This window comes from Gymnodraco acuticeps, unplaced genomic scaffold (genome assembly GCF_902827175.1).
Source record: "Gymnodraco acuticeps unplaced genomic scaffold, fGymAcu1.1, whole genome shotgun sequence".
In the NCBI taxonomy this organism is placed as follows: Eukaryota; Metazoa; Chordata; class Actinopteri; order Perciformes; family Bathydraconidae; genus Gymnodraco; species Gymnodraco acuticeps.
In genome coordinates this window covers 242,561-265,509 of record NW_022990852.1, presented here as the reverse complement: position 1 = coordinate 265,509, position 22,949 = coordinate 242,561, and the positions used below count along the sequence as shown (strand labels likewise).

At 40.9% G+C, this 22,949-nt stretch overlaps 1 protein-coding gene across 1 annotated transcript in view; it reads left to right on the top strand.

The window, feature by feature from the left end:
• The window catches only part of LOC117557355 (ELAV-like protein 4), a 33,651-nt gene extending 12,449 nt beyond the window's left edge, over positions 1 to 21,202 (top strand). Inside the window, 3 exon segments of the mRNA XM_034233161.1 lie at positions 7,880 to 8,105; positions 17,211 to 17,364; positions 17,366 to 21,202. Coding sequence (XP_034089052.1) covers positions 7,880 to 8,105; positions 17,211 to 17,364; positions 17,366 to 17,539 — 554 coding nt within the window. The 3' untranslated portion in view covers positions 17,540 to 21,202.
• The last annotated feature ends 1,747 nt before the right edge of the window (positions 21,203 to 22,949 follow it).

Sequence of the window (22,949 nt, the reverse complement as noted above, 5' to 3'; positions counted from 1 at the left end):
GTAGTGTCTCTACTTTAAAGAGTCCTCTCCTGCTGATGTTCAGGTGTATATCAGTATGTAGTGTCTCTGCTTTAAAGAGTCCTCTCCTGCTGATGTTCAGGTGTATATCAGTATGTAGTGTCTCTACTTTAAAGAGTCCTCTCCTGCTGATGTTCAGGTGTATATCAGTATGTAGTGTCTCTACTTTAAAAAGTCCTCTCCTGCTGATGCTCAGGTGGATATCAGTATGTAGTGTCTCTACTTTAAAGAGTCCTCTCCTGATGATGTTCAGGTGTATATCAGTATGTAGTGTCTCTACTTTAAAGAGTCCTCTCCTGCTGATGTTCAGGTGTATATCAGTATGTAGAGTCTCTACTTTAAAGAGTCCTCTCCTGCTGATGTTCAGGTGTATATCAGTATGTAGAGTCTCTACTTTAAAGAGTCCTCTCCTGCTGATGTTCAGGTGTATATCAGTATGTAGTGTCTCTACTTTAAAGAGGTCCTCTCCTGCTGATGTTCAGGTGTATATCAGTATGTAGTGTCTCTACTTTAAAGAGTCCTCTCCTGATGATGTTCAGGTGTATATCAGTATGTAGTGTCTCTACTTTAAAGAGTCCTCTCCTGCTGATGTTCAGGTGTATATCAGTATGTAGAGTCTCTACTTTAAAGAGTCCTCTCCTGCTGATGTTCAGGTGTATATCAGTATGTAGTGTCTCTACTTTAAAGAGTCCTCCCCATTTGATGTTCAGGTGTATATCAGTATGTAGTGTCTCTACTTTAAAGAGTCCTCTCCTGCTGATGTTCAGGTGTATATCAGTATGTAGTGTCTCTGCTTTAAAGAGTCCTCTCCTGCTGATGTTCAGGTGTATATCAGTATGTAGTGTCTCTACTTTAAAGAGTCCTCTCCTGCTGATGTTCAGGTGTATATCAGTATGTAGTGTCTCTACTTTAAAGAGTCCTCTCCTGCTGATGTTCAGGTGTATATCAGTATGTAGTGTCTCTGCTTTAAAGAGTCCTCTCCTGCTGATGTTCAGGTGTATATCAGTATGTAGTGTCTCTACTTTAAAAAGTCCTCTCCTGCTGATGCTCAGGTGTATATCAGTATGTAGTGTCTCTAATTTAAAGAGTCCTCTCCTGCTGATGTTCAGGTGTATATCAGTATGTAGTGTCTCTACTTTAAAGAGTCCTCTCCTGCTGATGTTCAGGTGTATATCAGTATGTAGTGTCTCTACTTTAAAGAGTCCTCTCCTGCTGATGTTCAGGTGTATATCAGTATGTAGTGTCTCTGCTTTAAAGAGTCCTCTCCTGCTGATGCTCAGGTGTATATCAGTATGTAGTGTCTCTACTTTAAAAAGTCCTCTCCTGCTGATGCTCAGGTGTATATCAGTATGTAGTGTCTCTACTTTAAAGAGTCCTCTCCTGCTGATGTTCAGGTGTATATCAGTATGTAGTGTCTCTACTTTAAAGAGTCCTCTCCTGCTGATGTTCAGGTGTATATCAGTATGTAGAGTCTCTACTTTAAAGAGTCCTCTCCTGCTGATGTTCAGGTGTATATCAGTATGTAGAGTCTCTACTTTAAAGAGTCCTCTCCTGCTGATGTTCAGGTGTATATCAGTATGTAGTGTCTCTACTTTAAAGAGTCCTCTCCTGCTGATGTTCAGGTGTATATCAGTATGTAGTGTCTCTACTTTAAAGAGTCCTCTCCTGATGATGTTCAGGTGTATATCAGTATGTAGTGTCTCTACTTTAAAGAGTCCTCTCCTGCTGATGTTCAGGTGTATATCAGTATGTAGAGTCTCTACTTTAAAGAGTCCTCTCCTGCTGATGTTCAGGTGTATATCAGTATGTAGTGTCTCTACTTTAAAGAGTCCTCTCCTGCTGATGTTCAGGTGTATATCAGTATGTAGTGTCTCTACTTTAAAGAGTCCTCTCCTGCTGATGTTCAGGTGTATATCAGTATGTAGTGTCTCTGCTTTAAAGAATCCTCTCCTGCTGATGTTCAGGTGTATATCAGTATGTAGTGTCTCTACTTTAAAGAGTCCTCTCCTGCTGATGTTCAGGTGTATATCAGTATGTAGTGTCTCTACATGTCTCCATGCTTTAATGTTCAAAAAGCTCTTTATTGCTGCAGCACCTCTTTTCACCCTCTGTCTGAAATCAGAGCCCAGTCTGCTCTGATTGGTTAGCTGGCCGGCTCTGTTGTGATTGGTCAACCTTAGAGATATCCCGCCCCCTTAGCCTATCACGTACAATGTGTTGGAGCGCTAGCCAATAGAAGCGCGAGTGTTACATAGTGATGTCACTATCTTCCTGAAGTAAACAGAGGAGTCCAATGGAGGCCAGATTGCGCTCTTGTATATAGATTATGGAGTGTTGACGCTGGACAATTCACACATAAGGGATTCTTATTTATTTAATAAATGTACTTTTTTTATCGGGTAATTGAGCAGTCAGTTTTGATACCGTGAACAAAAACCTTGCTATAATAATAATAATAATACATTTTATTTCTATAGCGCTTTTCTTGAACCCAAAGACGCTTTACATTTGGGAGGGAGGGTAGACAAACAAAAAGAAAGAAAGAAACAAAGCAGAAAAGCAGTCAGGAGGAAGTTGGTTGAGAGGGGGGCGGGGCTTATGGATACAGAGTTGAAGAGGTGGGTTTTGAGGCGGGACTGGAACAGGGTGAGGGACTCAGGGAGGTATTGGGGGAGGGATGCTATCTAGCTAACAGCTGCCATGTGCAATTTGAGACAACACTTCTGGGTCAAAATGAACACAGTGCATGTTTTCACAGTGTATGATCAAATCAAATCAAGTTTTATTTATATAGCACATTTATAAACGATTTATGGTGGAGCCAAAGTGCTGTACATATAATAAAAATAGCCTACAGTAGAGACACTTTACAGAAAATACAACAGCACAGATTGTTCAGAATATCAGTATGATAAAAACGACACCCTCTGTCCTTAGACCCTCTGTCCTTAGACCCTCTGTCCTTAGACCCTCTGTCCTTAGACCCTCACATCGTACAAGGAAACACTTCCAGAGAAAACCCACAGTTTAAAGGGAACATGGGAGAAACCTCAGGGAGAGCAACAGAGGAGGGATCCCTCTCCCAGGACGGACAGACGTGCAATAGATGCCGTGTGTAAATCCAAGAGATAATACATTTTACAGCATATAGACCGAATGTTAGGAAATGCATGTGTCTGTAATAAGAAGATGAATCCACGAGGATGTCAGCTACAATCCTGAGGAAGCCATCAGGGAAGCAGCATGGCGAGCCCCAAGGCAGGACCGCAGAGACAGGTTCAGCCACGACCCGAAGTCCACGACTTCATCCAGAACGATGATATGGCAGTATATTAAGGGGAGTATCCAAATTGAGACACAGCTTAGGAACACGCAGGCTTAATGTTGAGGGTAGAAGAGTTAGACAGTTGGGATGGTGGTAAGAACAAAATCACAGTGTTATCAACAAACTAATGCTGGAGGAAAACTGCTGGTCATTTTTTAGTGCAGTGTTGATTTGATGTGATGTGACAACTTCAGAACACATTAAATACAAAAACTGTTATGGAGTGTTTGACAGACTACTGTGGGGCCTTGGTGCACTTCACGATATCAAGATGCATTCAAAGTGAAACTGAGTCAAATCTTAATTGAGGTTTAGCTTTGTTTATTCTACTGTTATACATTATAATACATAGCTTGTCCCTCCCCCTAAAAGCTCATTATTATAAACAATGAATGAATTACATTTGTATTGAGAGTCACGCCATTTTAAATGATGGTAAGGAAAAGTAAGAAATGTGCAGAACAAAATGAAAGGAAGAAATAGTGGATGGTCAGATTCTATTTCTTTGTTAATCCATATTTCCTTCAACCTTAAGATATGTTCCTTTACATTGCTCTGATCTTGATAATACAAATAGTTAAAGGAGCTACAGTGAGCATTCTCTGAGGGCCAACTTCACTTTCCTGCAGCTTACTTTTATATCAAGGCTTAAAAATGTGAATTACGTTTATCCTCAGACTGCTCTAGTGTGCACTGGATACAATAGCATGTAGACACAAAGAGGAGAGAACGCACACACACACCTATTGTCGACAAAATTAAGGGTGACGGGGTCAACTGCCACCTCACCTCCTCACAATGCTATTGTGCAAACTCAAGGACAGTGGCTGGTGCACACACACACACACACATATACACACCTACACACACATATACACACATATACACACCTACACACACAGTGAATATATAACCTCTCTCACATAAACACATTGCAGTCGGTCACAGACATCTCCACTGCTCTTTTCACACTTCATTCTCAAAAGCACCTCTTCAAGTCATCGTGTGTGTGTGTGTGTGTGTGTGTGTGTGTGTGTGTGTGTGTGTGTGTGTGTGTGTGTGTGTGTGTGTGTGTGTGTGTGTGTGTGTGTGTGTGTGTGTGTGTGTTAGTGCTATGCCTTCATCATACCAGGCAGTTGTCCAGAGGCCTTCTAGCCATGAGCTCAGAGGAGCATCTCAAAAGCAAATAACTGCAAGGATTTAAGGACGAAGGCGGCCATATCTCTCTCTCTCTCAGTGCTCTTCTTTAACTACCACTGAGGTGCCCTTGAGCAAGCCTCTTGGAGTTGCTAAGTGCCTCACAAAGGTAGACGTGAAATTGGGCGGATTCCAATTATCAAGGTGAAGCTAGAAATGTCCGTTACCAATCACACTAACTGGCTCATAAAGCGCTCTCCCCGAAGACACAGCAGTGACCCTACTTTACCTCGATACAGCACAAGCATGACAACTACGGTAATAAGTGAAGACAACCAATGGTTATTGTTTGCACTGTGTAGATCCCATTAGGATTGTTATTTTCCTGCTTCTGACAAGCTAATTAAAATGTACAGGTACAGAGTTGGCACGAGAGGAAGGAAGGATGGAAGAGGAAATGGTGGAAGCCTGTCAGGGGAGAAGGAAAGGTAAAAGGCAGAATCATTTACACTGAATAGGAGTTAATGAGATACAACAAGAGGAGAGGAAATGCTTGGCAGCGTGTGTGTGGTCAGATTGTTTCTTTGTGTCTGAGGTGCCAAGTCAGAGCCTTTTTGATTACACACCTAAACTAAAAAACTAAATGGTCATCATTTTCAGTTTGCACGTATTTGATTGCCTATAAAACGAGACACTGATCACCACAGTTCACAGTAAATGAGGTCCTTTTGCAATGTTGACAGCAAGGAAAACACTTCTAGTATTTGAAGGGAGCGAGAACATTGCAGAGAATGTGCAAATGAGCTACTTAGTCTAAAAAAGAAAAGCTGCAAATTGTATTTTTAGAGTCTTGACAATTTTCTGTCTTTTTTACACAAATATGATCATTTTGAAACTCAAATAGATGTTTTTATGAAATCGTTTTTGGGGGAAAAACATAATGTAAAATATAAACCTGACTTGAAATTCTAATGCTAGAATTATGGGATATAAAACAAGCCAAGTCGATGATGCTCCTTCAAAAGACAGATGTGTTTCTTTGTTTTCTTCAGTGCTCTGCTGGAAAGTAAATAACCTTGTGCTGCCTGTGTCCTGGAGAGAAGAACAAGAACAAAAGGGGAGAGACGGTCAAGGTTCTTCTCTGAATAAAGATTCAGGGGAAGGTGCGCCATGAGATTATCCAGCAGGAAGCATAAAGAAGAGATGGGGAGAGGGATGGCATGCACACAAATGTGGAATAACAATAAGGAGGGTTTTATGTGTGAGAAGGAGACTGCACACAATGCGGCTCAAACACAACATTCCCCTCTCTCTCTCTGCCTCTCTTTTATTCAGTCTCACAGACATGCCTGTGTGCACACAGTATTATGTAAATAGTCTCTTCGGCAGAGTGCCGCTGTCACTGAGCATCCTCTGGGCCATCGAGGCAGCCTCATTAAAACAAGGCACAGCAGCCATTAATAGATACCAGTGCGCACACACATGCATACATATACAGTGTACAGTCAGAGCGTTCACACACACCAATAAAGGACCGCCCATGAAGCACGTCTCTAAATGTTCCTTTCAGGTGGCTGTCAACAAATATCTCCAAGGAAACGGCTCAAATGTCACTGAGAACAGTGTGTGTGTGTGTGTGTGTGTGTGTGTGTGTGTGTGTGTGTGTGTGTGTGTGTGTGTGTGTGTGTGTGTGTGTGTGTGTGTTGTGTGTGTGTGTGTGTGTGTGTGTGTGTGTGTGTGTGTGTGTGTGTGTGTGTGTGATGTGTGTGTGTGTGTGTGTGTGTGACTGTGTGTGTGTGTGTGTGTGTTGTGTGTGTGTGTGTGTGTGTGGTGTGTGTGTGTGTGTGTGTGTGTGTGTGTGTGTGTGTGTGTGTGTGTGTGTGTGTGTGTGACTGTGACTGAAGCACAAAGAAAATGGACTGTGCTGCGTAAACACACTCAAGGCCAACGCCACAATACAGTCGGCCCACCGCTGGTTCTGTTCTGTGTGTGTGTGTGTGTGTGTGTGTGTGTGTGTGTGTGTGTGTGTGTGTGTGTGTGTGTGTGTGTGTGTGTGTGTGTGTGTGTGTGTGTGGTGTGTGTGTGTGTGTGTGTGTGTGTGTGTGTGTTGTGGTGTGTGTCATATAGTATTAATCTCAGGCTTCTCTAGTTCTCAAAATGTACGAGAGCACATTGGAGTTGGTTTGCTGGAAGAGGATGGGCTCGATGGATTTGCAAAAATATAAGGATTATAAGGTTGTAAGCAGAGGTGGGAAGTAACTCAGTACTTTACTTAAGTGTGAAGTACAATTCTTGAGATACTTGTACTTTACTTGAGTTGTTTCAATGTTATGCTACTTTGTACTTCTACTCCACTACAGCTCAGAGTTGAATGGTGTACTTTTCCTCCACTACATGTATTTAATACCTTTAGTTACTTTCCAGATCTGGATGAATGATGTGAAACATAATCAACTCAAGGTATTATATCTTGTGATCCTGTGTGAATTACAATGATTAGTTACAATGCAAAGACTCGAGGTTCAGATGCTTTAAGCAAATCCCATTGTTCTAATTGCCGATGTGTTTCTTATACTGTGGCAGTTTCCCTCAAATTAGATCTAAAATAGCCGAATGTATTGCTTATATTACAGTATCTCAATATATATATATAATTCTAACCCATGCAACTTGATACAAATCTTACACCAGATCATCCTAATATGTAAAGAACTGTTCAGAACATTTTTGGACTGGATTGTTCCTCTGTAGTCCTGGGACAGATGTTGCAACGTCTTGACTAAAAACAATCGTGACATTTAAAAAATAACAAGGTAATAAAGTCAATAGAAATAGACAACATAGACTGTTGTTGACTGTTGCTGTGTCTAAGATAAGAAGAACTTAATTGATCCTAATTTGGGAAATGTTTGCGTTGCAGCAGCTCGAAAAGACAAGGCAAGACAAGCCAAAATGTAAACGTCTCAAATAGAAATAAAATAGCATTAAAAAAGTAAAAAATACATGTGGAAATACAACATAGACGGTTGTTGACTTTTGCTGTGTCCAAACCCTGTGAAGTAAAAGGGGGTTGTGGTGTTGACAATTGTTGGACTGGATTGTTCATCTGTAGTCCCTGGACAGTTGTTGCAAAGTCTGACTCAAAACCATTATGACTTTTGGAAAATAACAAAGTAATAACGTCAATAGAATAAGACTGTTGCTGTGTCTAAGAAAATATAAGAAGTACTTTATTGATCCCAATTTGGGAAATGTTTGCGTTGCAGCAGCATAAAGACAATGCATTGTACAATAGAGAAATTAAAAGACAATAGAAACGTACACCATAGACTCTTGTTTTGTCCAAACCCTGTGAAGTAAAAGGAGCCTGTGTCTGTTTCTGATGTGCTGGCCCCGCAGGTGGCTCCCGAGGTGTGGGTTTCATCCGCTTTGATAAGAGGATAGAGGCAGAGGAGGCCATCAAGGGTCTGAACGGACAGAAGCCCTCCGGCGCCGCAGAGCCCATCACCGTCAAGTTCGCCAACAACCCCAGCCAGAAGACCAGCCAAGCCCTCCTGTCACAACTCTACCAATCCCCCAACCGCCGATACCCCGGACCCCTGCACCACCAGGCCCAGAGGTTCAGGTGAGTGCTGGGGAAAGCGATGTTCATGGAGGAGGAAGAGAGACGAGAGAGGGTGGGAAAGGGTCGAGAGTTATATTGGGTATATGGTTTTAAAATGTGTATTTAATGCAGAGTTTCCCCACCGTTGGAGCTCAGCCAGTGTAAGGGTTTCTCATGTTCATACGGTGACCCCACCTAAATTCTTGATTGATAACCAATGTTAGAAGTTTAAAATGTGTCAGATAGTTGTGGAGTTGAAGGACCTATTTTGGGTTCCCATTCATTTTCTCCATTAAACATTTAAAGTGACTCGCTGCAGGAGCTCTTTTAACACTTGGATTGTCATCTCATAGAGTCTGATTCAAGATTAGTAGTAGTTGATCTGCATTCGAAGATATTGGATTCCTAATATAAATAAATAAAATAGTCAAATCTACAAGCAGTCAAAAAAACTTAACGTTAGAAGTCAAGCTAGACACCCAATGTGTATTTTGGCCTTATTTTCCAGAGCTTAAGATTGTGTGTTAAAATAATAATGGCCAGTAAGGGTATCTCGACAACCTATAAGTCACTACTGGAACTTGCTTTTCCACAGTACTGTAGGGACCATGAGTAAGTAATAAATTGTGTTCTGGATGCAGTAAACTCACTAAGGAAACATCCAGGGGACGCACCCATTTTTCTTTCTAGTAATTCTATATTTTGAACAATAAATTGAAGTTGAAATTGTCAGGAGGAGAACTGGTTAAAAGAGGTTCAATAGAGTTTCATTAAAGTGCATTCATGCTACATTTAGTCAAATTAACTATTGAGCAAAGATGAATTATGTTGTTAGGATGTGTTCAATTGTAATCGAGTAAAATATTGGCTTTGTGGAGAAACTCCAACACTATTTATCAACAATATTATATGTATATTATATAGGGAATTAGTTATTAGAGAGGGAACAGTATGAAATTAAAGTCAATTTGGAAGTTCATGGAAGTTAGTTTTTGGTGTTAACCATGGATAAGATAATTGTGACATATCATTGGAATCGTGACACTCTTAATGGCCATATCGTTAACATTCAAACATAACCAGGAGCCCTTAAATGTGAAATCAGAGAGGGATATCAACTTTCCACGATCAGCAGCTGCTCCTACTCACAGCCCTACTTAGCTCATGATGTAACGAAATGAAACACAAAATGCTCGGGGCTTAGAAGGATGAAGAATAAGAACGGGGTCACCAGGAACATTTGCCCAAAAGGTTGGAAATCTCCAGGTTCAGGAGTTCAAGTTCAGAGTGCTGGAAAGCAGCCGACATTTAGACACAGTGATCCACAGCATCATGATTTCTAAATCAAGTATAAGGTATAAAAACTCCAGTGGGTTCGCTATCATTAAAAGAAACACAGGATTGCTATTTAACATCATCAGTCTCGTTCTCGATGGCAATTGTTCTCGGCTTATGTAACGATAAATGAGTTTTATCCACCACATCTGTTCTAAACAACAAGCCTGATTTGGAAAACATTCGCACCAAATGCAATTTAAAACGTCGAGGGATGTTACACCCACAGGAAGAGAGCATGAGTCACAGCAGAATCTTATCTACCAGCAGCACTTTTTTTCTCCTGTGAACATTTATTTCAGAAAACAAGTCCTCCCCTTCCTTTTGAACAACAGGTGTGAGCTCTGCAGCCGACGCAGGTGTCGATACATCAAACCGTGGGTCCACCCAGATTAGAGAGGATCTGTTCACGAGAGACTGTGGGGTTCTGTCGTTCACAACTACGTCTTTCCCCTCATTTCATCATGCTGCCATCCTGTCAACACATCCCAGAAGCCTGTGAGGGCTACATGTATTTGGATTAGTGTAAATGTTAATCAAACGTTCCCGTACTCATTTAAAGCCCACATTTGGCATCATGTGGTCATAATAGGCACAGAAGTGTAAATTGTCTCACTTCAAATACATGTTTTTAAAAGCATAAATGAAATAGTGCCCTGCGTAAGAAGCTGGAGTTATGTCGGAGAGACTAATGTTTTTAATCCAATGAACAAAAGGTAAATCAAAACAAATGATGCCCAATTAAATTTAAGGATTTAGGGTTTAACCTTGATTCAATCTAATTAAATAGAGTGCATATTAAGTACTTTTCCAAAACGTTTGTTTCACAGGTCTGTAATGTCCACAACAAGCTGTCCCTTAACATCGTATACAGTATTTGTATATGCTGTATATATGGCATACATATAGTCATGTCCTGTCACTCACTAATGACACAAACAAGTATTTTTCTTTCATGTAAACGTTAGCTATCAGGGCTCAAATCACGCTAGCTTCCACTTTAACAAAACACGACACAGAAACAAGCGATGGCTCGACGATGCTATCATCCGGATCCAACGAGGAACATTTTCAGAATTGGGAAAAGAGGAGATGTGCTTATACAATTTCCCCCTCTCTTTCAATAACAGTAAGCCGGTCGTGCTGTTTACTCTCTATCAAAGTCAGCGCTCGGAAGGTATTTTTCTGGCGGAGCGGCTTCCCTGGTGTGACACCTGAGCGATGTAGCGTGGCTGTGTGTCTGTGATACGCCAAGCCAATTTACAGGCTCTGCAGGAGAGCTGTCGCTTCTCATCTCGACTCACAGGACACTTCCTAACTGCGTCTCTGTGCTCCTGCTCCCAAACCTGCCTCTAAAAACCCCAACATTTCACAAGTGGGAAATGTGTACGATGTATGCACAGTTTCCATTTCTTTCTTTTATTTCAAAATCCTTTAAAGGCAGTGCAAAAACTCCCTTATTTATCACGGTGTTCAGTCAAACCTGAGCTACCGTTTCTTCTGTTGATCTCGTCAGGAGACTTCATTAAATGTTTAATAAGATACAATTTACTCACGAAGTAAACATGCTTGTGACTCACTGGATGTACTGTAAGCCTCAAACAACTCTACTGTTGGTATACTATATTAAATCTAGATGCTGATGATTAAGTAAGATGTGAACGATTGTTTCAAAAGGTTAAAATACATCTAATTAACTTGAAGCCAAAAGGATCTACTCATGTATGCCTGAAACTAAATGAAATGTAAATTAGCCCTGGGAGAAAAATCAATTAAGAGATTTAAATCTGATACTAAGTCAACACAGTATTCAGTCAAACCTGAGCCACTGTGTGTTCTGCTTGACTCTTAGAGAGAATCATTCAATCTAAAGTAAGATATGTGTATGTTTTAAATGTAAACACATTGAATTAACTCGTAGTAGTAATAATAATAATAATAAAGCAGAAACGGATCTACCTGTTTGCTTGAAACAAAATGAAATGTAAATTAGCACTGGGATAGAAAATCCATTAGAGATTAGAAAGCTGATACTCCTGCTCTTCTCCCTGATCCAACACAGTATTCAGTCAAGCCTAATACACCGTTCGTTCCATTCTACTCAAAAATGTGTAGTAATAAAAGTAAAAAATGTAATATTTGTATGTTTCAAAGATGTAATTAACAAAGAAAAGGCAAAAATATCCCCTGAAGTATTCCTGAAACAAGATTAGCTCTGGGGAAAAACCCCATTAGATATTAGAAGGCTGATACTCCTGCTCTTCTCCCTGATCCAACACAGTATTCAGTCAAATTAATATACCGTTTGTTCCATTTTACTCAAAAATATGTATTAGTAAAAGTATTAAATGAAATATTTGTATGTTTCAAAGATGTAATTAACAAAGAAAAGGCTAAAAGGGTTAGGCTTCAGTATTCAGTCAAACCTAATATACCGTTTGTTCCATTCTACTCAAAAAATGAAATACTTGTATGTTTCAGATACAAAATACATGTAATTAATAAAAGAAAGACAGAAATATTATATCAGTATTCCTGAAACAAGATTAGCTCTGGGGAAAAACCCCTTGAGAGATTATAAAAATAATACTCCTCCTTGTTTCCAAACGTAACACATTTGTGCTGCTGCTTATAGGTAAGTGAGAAGCAGAATGATCCTGTGTGACTAAACCATGTTGGCCTGCTGCAACACAAGATGTATAATATGCTTTGGTCGCTCTCAAAGACCATCAAACATCTCCGACTCGAGCACAATGCAGCGAGATCCTCCGTCGTTAACTAATGTCCCTAATTAGCCTTATTATATCCGGGGCAGGAGCCAATTTTAATTGAACGGGTTTTTGTTTCAAATAAAAAGGGGAAGACAAAAACACCCATTCCTCCATTAACGTGCATTGAGAGAAGGAACAAAAGGCGCCATTGTTTATGTGGAGCTTGGAGAGGCAGTGTGAAAAGCTGCCGGAGTGTGTGTGTGTGGTGAGCGAGCATCGGTGTGCGTGAGGTGGAGAGAGAGGCAGCAGCAGGTTGTTTTGTTGTGGCCCTTCGGCATGCGTCCAGCAGATGTCCTCCCGCGCCTCTGAGCATCCTCTACAATTGACTCATTTACCCACAAAGCAGCCTGTTTGTTCGCTTCCCACGTAATGAGCTAATTACTGCTTTAATGACTCCGTAGACCCCTTCCACTTCTATCTGTTCCTTTGTTTTAGGGCTCTTAATTCAGGGTTATATCAGGAGGGAGAAAAGGGCAACAGAGCAGACACACCCGATAATAAGTAGGCCTACAAAATACAACAATAGCTTACAGAATGAATTAATAAATTATCTTCAACGTGGGGATTTCTTTGAAAGCACGTATGACTTTTTTAGGACATCTGAAAGATTTAAATGCATCTTAAACGTTTAAATAAATAACAAATCAATACTTGCAGCTTGTAGATAATATTTAAAACATGTTATTACTTTGCGTTTGTGTCCTGATCATCAGTACTAAGATTTCTTATTTATAAGGTACTTAACCACAATTACCTGGCACCCAGTTGTTTTATTGTCCCTGATTAAAAGATCTGTTATCTCTAACATGCAATTCGATTTTAAATAATCATTGTTAATAGTATTGCGATTATTCTTGAACAAGTTATTAAATAAAACCTTTCACAACCTAATTGCCCACCTAATTAAAATCAAATAATAATGAAGTTGTTTATTCATCATTTGAGAATGCCAGCTTGTCATTGTAGAAGATTAAGCCTGATAAAACATTTCAAGATAAGACGTTAATGCCGTGTAGAAGCTAATGCTTGTTGACTGGAAGAGACAAGGAGGAGCAGCGGGGCTAGTGGAGTCAAAGTCAGAGAGTTTTTAAGTGTTTTCAGGAGGAACGAGGTGTCGCTGGCCAGCTGTTGCTCAATAAGCCGTGGCCTCTGTCCATTAGGCCGGAGGAGTTAAGACATGAGACAGGCCAGACCCAAGTGAGGAATGAAGGTCATTGAGTCAGCAGACTGCATCCATCCAAGAGCGCCAATATTTCATACAGCCCACAGGTTTCTGAAGTCCGCCTCTCACACACACACACACACACACACACACACGCACACACACTTAAATGTACCCTTCCCGACTGCAATGGCTACTGTTACCAAAACATTTCCCAAACCCTTTTAGACCGAGGGCCCTGTTTGACTAACACTTTCCATCCGACCTGTGAGCACTTAACCAGCTGACCCTGATCACAAAGACAGACATTCACAATTTCATGGCTGGTTGAATGTTCTTTGTTAGTCCACCTCATTCAAAAACATACTAATCATCACTTCGCTCGCTCACCATCATTCAAATGCCAAACCATTACACTGACAGAACTCTGGATCACTTCCTGTCATCAAACCCGCAATTCAGTTAAGAATCAAAGACAATAGTCCAAAATAAATCATCTTCCAATAAAGCATTAATGTGGCTACACAAATTGTATGTATACCTGAAAGTACTGAAAGTAATTTGCCATTGCGTAGCACCATGGCTAGCCTAGCATCCTAGTAGTGCCATGTGCTATGCTATGCTAACGCCCAGCCGCCATGAGGGCTACTATATCTATATCTATATGTGATTATAATACTAAACTGTGACCAGTCCACTGCTGTCGTCTTGTATAACGTTAGAACGGTGTCACCAACAGTAACTTTGTGTGCCTCTCTGCTCTGGCGTAAGCTAGCGCAGGGCTATGCTATCACTGCAGTCGCCAAGCTAGTACCAGCACACTGATGGGACTGTAGCTTCATTATCCGATGATAGCATTTTCTGGTGGGGCTCCTCAGTGTAATGGGCCAACTATAGATGAGTTTGTTTGTTCTTGAGTGAGGAGGACCCTCGAGTTCCTGCAGGGACTTAACATTAGTTCCATTGAGTGAGTCGACCATCTGCCCACCATTAACCCCAGAACCCTCCTTCTCTTTACAGGCTGGACAATTTGCTTAATATGGCCTATGGCGTAAAGAGGTAATTAAAAACTTCACCCAATGCCAGATGTCCATGTTGACTCAATGATTTTTCAATATCCTTTTTTTCTGTTTTCTTTCTTCTTTTATTAGTTTATGTTTCCTTGTATTTTTGCAGTCACTTTGCGTTTTCAATTAGTTCAAGGTCAACTGCATTTTTGGTTCTTTAATTTGTTTCTTTTCCCTCGTAAGCTTCAGTTGGTTTATTAAAACCCTACCAACCACTTAACGGTGTTAAAAAAAAATCTGAAAACAATTAGTGTTTGTTTTCAGTGGTGATGGATTTGCTTTGTTTTCATTATGACCCGTGCTGGTGTTGTTTGGAATGTGTTGGGTTGTTTCTGTGTACTGAATGGATTTTGTTCGCTGGTGTTAAACTCTTAATTTCTAGGTGTGTTTATTTCTACCGGATTCAGGTTCTCCTGCCTCGTCACCCCACAGCTATAGCTCAGAACCAAACCTTCATCAAAAGGAGCCATTTTGAATTGAACAGCTATTTCCTCACATCATCATGAGAATAAAACCTTTGTACATCCACTTTTAACTATGTATCCAATCCTTTATTGGATGGATACATAGGTTCAGTGGAAGCAATGACAAAACTATAAATTGCCTTATATCTTTGGCTGAGATAAGTAGACGCAGGATGAGGCGGGATGAACCTGGATCCCTGCTGGAAACAGGGAATGCTGTTTCACTGCAGACAGCTCCAGCTTTGCTCGGCACTGCTCTGCTCAAATTCCTTCCTTTCGCCTCCATGTTTCATTTTGCTTTCTCGCTACCTTAGGTCTTACATAACCCCGAGCCGCAGCCACTGTGGTGATGGATGTTTCATGCGCTGACAGTGGCATCTTGCATGTTGCAAGCACAGGGGACACCATCTGAAGTCAGCTTAGCAACTCAAACAGGGAGGAAGCTTTAGCTCCAGAGAAATGTTCCCTTAGCGAGTTCCCGGGAAAAGCTATAATTGTGTTCAACCCTCACTGCCTCCCATGCCCGATAAGCACTTTAAGTCGTAACATCATTTTCTTAAGATGAAAATAGTGTGCGATTCAGCCGTCCTGATTGCAAAGCATGCCAGCAAGTTAGAAGTGCTTTCCGGTGATCTGAGGTTATTATTTGAAAGGAGAGAGAGAAGAAAGGTGTTAAGAGCTGGAGATGGTTCGCTTTAAAAAGGACAGAATAGATATCTGGTCAGCTACACTGTTGCTATGCAACCCCTGGTCTCGTCTGTAACATTGGTTAGTGTTTGGTCCCGCTCTGATGGGTACGCTCGCATGCACGTTTGCACACACAGACACACAACTCCACGTCTTCACAGTGGAGAGTGTTAGCCAGCCTCCAAACCGTCACACTCTCACAATCCTCCTCACACACAGTACTCCGGCTTTTGCATATAAATCACCCGGGAGTTTTTCCCGCGCCCAGCAGGAGAGGCCTGAACCCAGCCGAGCATATCAGACGAGTCCTCGACGCCATGAAGCCAGTTTAGATTCTTCTTGCTTCATACTGGAGAAAATATTCTCAACAATACATCTCGGCCAAGGAGAGATGTGTGTGAGGCAATGGAATCTTTTATAACACTGTTTTTCTGCAGGGTGAATATAAAAACATCCCCACTCTCTTTATCATACAGAAAGATATAGTACCATAATCTGTTCACTTACTTTACACACTAAAGGAACGTCCAATCAGAGCTTTTACAGTAACCCTAGGTGCGTGTATTACGTGCACGGCTACAACAATGGCCAGAAGCAAACTCTGCGAGACCAAAGTCATGCAGGAAGGTCGCAGTGATTGCCGGCCATATATAGTCACTGGAGAGCGAGGGGTGCTATCGATCAGTGCCACCGGCTCACGAAGAGAACAGAAAACCCTGCAGACTGGGAGGAATACACTTTGTACCTTAATGCCACTAGGCTGCAAAGTGCTTTCATTTTCCATTTAGTTTGCCACCTTTTCTTTTAAGAAAGCAGGCTTCTCTGAGACAGCTGCAGCAAAGCGGAAATCTCAATTAAAGCACGCCCAATAATGCCTATAGTCGTTTCTTGAAGAGAGGTGGAATAAGAAATTCTCATTTACCTTTTATTTAAAAGTGGGTTTTTTTTTGTTCCTTCTTTTCCTTTGAGCGGAAAGGCAATTAAGTGAAGTCAACTGAGGATTCAAATCTCTTGCATCACAAGAAAAAGGGGGAAGATTATGAGGCGAATGAGAACAGATTTAGCTGTGATGGCGTGATCTTTGATGGATTCCTAGCATCGCTTCAATTCAACAACTTCCTGCAATCTAGCTCCGAAAAGAGCCACTCAAGGACACAAAGACCGAACCTTCGCCTGCATCTCCTTCAGCAGAAAAACAGCTCGGCACGCAGCGCTGTCGTCACTCCTGACAGGAGGCCTCTCAGAATTGAGGAGCTCATTTAGTAGTAGCTATGGAGACACACATTCACTAACCTCTGCATGAACACACATGCCCTTTCAATAAAGCCCCATGCAGATGCACCCTAGTTCAGACGGGGTTGGAGATCAGTTTTTGGAGTTTGATCAGAAAACTAGGGAAGCTTGTTATTTCTTAAGGCTGTAGAAAGTAGCTGGTGAGCGTCATGGCAAGCTTTTAGATTTGTAAGGAGGATTATGTTTAAGAATGAGGCTCTCAAAAGACAAATCGACATGTTTTTCACCGGTGTATGGCCATTTCATGAACAGTACATGCAGACATTAAGTTCACCCGTCCACCTCGACTCTCCATTAACACTCCCTCTTGTCTCTCCCCCCTTCTTCTGCTCTCCCTCTCCTCTCAGGTTCTCCCCCATCACCATTGACAGCATGACCAGCCTGGTGGGCATGAACATCCCCGGGCACACGGGCACCGGGTGGTGCATCTTCGTGTACAACCTGTCCCCGGACTCGGATGAGAGCGTGCTCTGGCAGCTGTTCGGGCCCTTCGGAGCCGTCAACAAACGTGAAGGTGATCCGCGACTTCAACACCAACAAGTGCAAAGGCTTCGGCTTCGTCACCATGACGAATTACGACGAGGCGGCCATGGCCATCGCCAGTCTCAACGGCTACAGGTTGGGCGACCGCGTCTTGCAAGTCTCCTTCAAGACCAACAAGACACACAAGTCCTGAACTTTAACAGGTAGAAGCAGTTGCCCTGCGACTTTGTCTGCTCCCAAATTGCCCCCAACCTCCCCGTCCCTCCCCCCCCCCGTCCCTTAGCCCCTTCAGTCACTACCCACCCTCTACTACAGCCATCCAACACAGCAAACTCAAACTCCAACCGGAACACAAAGCAACCAACAAACCATCAAATAAATTGAACTAGAAATGGCTTATATTATAACTTTGGACCTATAAGCCAATGTTGCCTAAGTATTACAAAAATGAAATGATGAAATTGTTCATACGTTTTAGGAGGCTCCTGTGATAATGCAGGCTTCCCTTTGTTGTGTATTCTTTCTGTTCGTTGTGGTTGTTTCAATGAGTTTTCTCTCTTCTGTGTAAACAGTAGCAAATCCCTGTATCCCCTAATTCCAGAGAAGAGAATGTCCTTTTTAGATTGAAAACCTTTTCTCTGTCTTGATTCAGGATTTGTTTTTCTTTTGTAAATCCGGATCCACTGTCGTTAGTATTATATACCTCCCTGTCGGTGAAAGGGAGGAGGCTCTTTTTTAAATTGGTGAACCATTCATTCATTTTTAGTGTGTATCAAAAACGTCCCCTTATCGATTATTAAATGGGATTCCACAGTCCGGTAACTCTGATGTAGAAAACAAATAATATAATGTCTTTCCTCACTGGGGTTCAGGGAGATGGGGCGAGGGAGGGGATGGGTTAGCTTTCCTGATGACACGTAATTTAAGAGAAAAAATAACACTGTTGCCAAAGAGAAGATCTCTTTGCTTGAAAAAAATGCATTTAGAAAAAGATAAAAATGAAGAGAAAGAAGATCTATTTTTATAAATGATAATTAAAAGAATAATTATTGAAGAATTTTTACAAGAATCTGGATTTGAAAAAAGAGAAAAATATTTTGACTGGCTAACTAGGGGGGGCCGGGGCGGGAGGGGGGGGACACCACCTTGTCTTGTCGTTCTGCCGTGGTACTTTATAGGATCGAAGGTCTGCTTGTTTTTTGGGGAATCCAAGTTGGAGGTGATTTTGTAGATGGAAGGGATGCAAACCGAGGCAGGTGATTTTGGTAATTTTTCACATATGTACAAGTGCGTAATTATTCAACAGCGATACCCAAAAGGGAAGGGAGTGGGGTCTTTCCGAGGCCGAACCATCCTTATAGTCCAGAGCCCAAAGCAAGAAGACCCTTTGTCCACTTGTTTTCGCCATCGAGTCAATATGGGATATCAGTAAATAGATATATACACATCTATCCGTTTAGAGAGCATACTATACATTACCTATATCATTTTTCTTCACTCTGCGTTTGTGAATTTGAAAAGAACTTCCTTTTAGCGATCAACAGTAGGTGCTATACTACATTATTCACATATCTTAAATATCCAAGTTTGTTGTTCTATGTGTTGTTTAAAGATAAAAAAATACTTCGATGTTGGCATTGAATTGAGCTGCTGTTCTTTGTTTAATATTTGTTTATTGTTAAGCCCAAAAGAATCTGGTGAGACGATTTCTTTGCTGAATAACCAGATGATTGATTTTTTGGGCCTTGTAAGAATCACTGAACTTTGAGTTGGTATCCTTTTTGTTTGGCTTGCTGACTTTTTAGGTTACTTGCTGAGCGTGAAACGTTTGTCAAAACTAAATGATGATTAGCTAGTTCCGTTAGTCTAGATATTTGTTTCCTTAAAAAGGATCTATGACAACTGTGTCTTTATTTGCTGTGTACAAATAGATGATATATATATATACATATATAGTCTACATTTGTTTTACAATATCTACTGTACTATATGAGTTGTCACTGTTCTTTTGTTTGAGCTTGTCTTTTTCATATGACAACTTATTATGAAGTGGTGGTTCAGTTACTTAGAGAAACTTGTGAGGAAACTGTTCAATTGTTGTCATGTTGCTTGTGGAGAAAAAAAAAAGATTTGGATTAACTTTCAGTTAGCTAACCGCGGCAAAAGAAACCGAACAAAAGCTTAGAATATAACTGTATTTGTTTACTTACTTATCGATTTTTTAAGACTATTTATTTTTTCTATTTATTTGTATTTATTCAATATTTATTAATTGGTTTATTTATCTGTGTATTTATGTATTTATTTGTTTCATTGTCTGTGTATTTGCGTGATTCTGGTACAGGGAGGGGGCGTTTCTGAGCAAAAGGGAACAAAGCGACTAGTGGAGCGGCTCGTCCAGTAGTCCACTGCACTGAGAGAACTTTTAGTACGTTCGTGCTTTGTACCAATATATCAAAATTACAATATAAAAAATCTAAAAGTCAAGAAAACTGAAAAAAATGTCTGGAGGGTTGGGGGACGCTCTTCCCTTATTACTAGAAACAGTTACTCGCTATGCATAACCTAGTTAATAGTTACATTTGCTCTTGCTTTTTTCTTGTCTTGTTCAAATGAAATCTCTAGATCTTTTTCAATAAAGTTTAGTCTTAATAGAATGTTATAAACAGTCGTTCTGGTTCAATATAACCTGTGATAAGTTTGTGTTGTTCTAAAAAGCCACTCCGTCCACACCCTCCCTCCACTTACTACCGCTTTGTGATGAAACCTTATGCAAAAATGTGGGTCTGAAAGCATCGTTTTCAGTTTTCAGTGAAACATTTTATATAACATCCAGCTCTTGGAGGCTCGGGCACATAACATTTAAAAAAACGGGAGCAAATGCTCGTTGTTTGAGGGTCATTCATTGCACTGGACTAAAAATCGGTCAGAATCACTTAAGAGTTAAAACTTATTTTTAAAAATCATGTTTTCAAATGACATACCAACAAATCTAAAAAAGAAAAAAAAAGGAATTGTTACCATTGCACACCAACTGTGATTTACAGCAGTTGTTGCTATACTCTGGAGAAATGAAAAAGGGATTGTACCGATTCTATATTTTATATACTCTAATATGATATATATTATATATTTTGAAAGGTGAAAGGGAATGGTTCCAGAAGTATAAATATGCGGAATTGGATTATTTTGTTTGTTGTTAAGACTTGAAAACATGAAGGAGGTGTGCGGAGAGCATTTCAAACACTCAGACGCATGCTCGCATAGGGACATCCTCCTCTCTCACACCTCAGTCATCTGACAGGCCGGCTCATCTATATCCTCATCGCCATCCCGTCGTCATCCAATCACATAGTTTTCTAACGTCATTAACGGCAACAAAACCCACCCACCCACCAACAGACCAACCAGACCCTTCACGCTCCCAGCCGCCGTCGGGAGCTTGAATTATGCAACGACCCCAGTAGAATGTTGTTCTGACGTGTGAACTAATTTCCTACACTTGTATGACTTTTGAACTCTTACGATGCGTGCCTGTGTTTCCGCCTAGACCCTGTGTGCACATGTGTGAGTGTGTGCGCATGTGTGCATGTTTGTATGCATGTTCCTTTTATGTAGTTGTGTGCCGTGTCCTCATTATGTGTGTTGGCGTGGTTACGTGTTTGTGATTGTGTGTGCGATTTGGGTCTGTTTTGTGCACATGTATACTTAGTTTATGTGTGAATCCCTGAGTGAACGTGTGTGCGGATGCTGGAGACGTGTGTGTGTGTGTGTATGTGTGTGTGTGTGTGTGTGTGTGTGTGGTGTGTGTGTGTGTGTGTGTGTGTGTGTGTGTGTGTGTGTGTGTGTGTGTGTGGGCTGCGTCACCTCGCTCTATGCCCACCCCTATGGCTCACACCATCCCCTGTAGCGCCTTATAGTGGCAGCCTGCCAGTAGGAACAACGCAGCCAGTAGTGGAGGAGGGAAGGTGAACAGAGGAACTAGGCTCTTCTTGTCAGTTTTCATTGTTTTCCTCCTGAGACGTGTTTGTTTACTATCTGAAAAATCTATAAACTAAATCTTTAAAGACAAAAAAGACGAAAAAATGTTCACAGGGCCCCATGACCGCGGCTCTCTACTCTCTCCTGCTTATGTTATTACTTAACAATTATTATGATTATTATTGCTATTATTCTTAGTATTCTTATTCTTATTATTAATCCAATTACTGCGATGAATGACTTCATGTTATCCTTGCTAGTTTAGGTCATTTCTGAAACTGGAAACAAAATAAAAATCTTGCTGTAAATGTTTGTTTTTTCTTTTTCATAAAACTGTTGTGTTTGAATTATTTGTACTTTTGAATGTTGGGACAATAAAATGAGGTGTTAAGAGCTTGGATGTTTCTTGTTGTGATGAATGAAGCACTTCAATATAATACACTTTTATAAGGGGGGGGGGGGGCATCTTGCTTATCCTTGCCTACCACTCATTTGTTGTTGGTTGGATTCACTAAGGGAAATCAAAAAGGGTTTAATGATAATTCACCTCATTAATAAAGCTTACACAATGAGACGTGCACTCAATATGTGGACCTTTGTAGCGTATATTGAAATAAGCATGAACGACTCAACAATTTAGGCTGAAAACGTACGGCAACTTCAATAACATATCGTTTTTGAGGCATAACAAAAAAAGCAAGATTTGATAATTTGCCATTTCCACACATTTATGGCTTTTTATAGTTCTTTGGTCTGAAAATGTATTATTTTTGCACACCATGAGTCTTTTGAGGCAGTAATCTTGGGCTCAGTGAAATTATGTATAATTAATTTAGTGTATTTTAATATGTAGGTGTTGAGGTTTATCATTTATTTATGAAGTACCATTAAAGCGCTCTATGAATAACATTTAGCATTTGTATTACAAGTGAAACAACCTATTAATCATAAGTGTTTTGCAGAAAATCATGATCCTCCTTTCATTAGTTATAGCTGCAGCCTTTGGTTTTAAAACATGTTTCCGTCGTCACTTGGGAGAAGATTCACGTTATAAATACGACACAACAGAAGTAACGGCGACAGTAAATCACAGATTGAATCAGAGTGACCTTTCAGCGTCTGAGGGACAGTCACGACTCTGAAACACTGCAGACATTAAACGCAGCGCTGATCCCAGGCAGGCTTTAAGGTGCTGCTGGAGGACAGAGGAGAGGAATCAGCGAGATAACACTGCCCCCTGCATCCTCACACCAATATCTGTGGTAAATGTTATCTTTTTATTTCAATAGAAACGTCAACAGTCGGCCCAGAAACACCTGAAGCGACGGGACTCAGAACGAAGCCTCTGAGGAGAGAGGAATATCTCTTCTGCCTGCACACCACATCTGTTCATCAATAACAATGTTCTCAATGTACTCGGTAATGTTCAGTGATGTGAGCCCAGCGTTACGCCTTCATAATCCAAATCACACCGGAGAGCTTTGCGGCGGCTGTGGAGGAGACGATGGTGTGTTCAGCCACTCTTGTCTTTCATCTCCCGTTGTTAGCAACTTAATGATCCTCCACTCTCATCAAGGAGACGGGGAGGACATGAGTCAGCGTGTGCTCTCGACTTTCCTTTT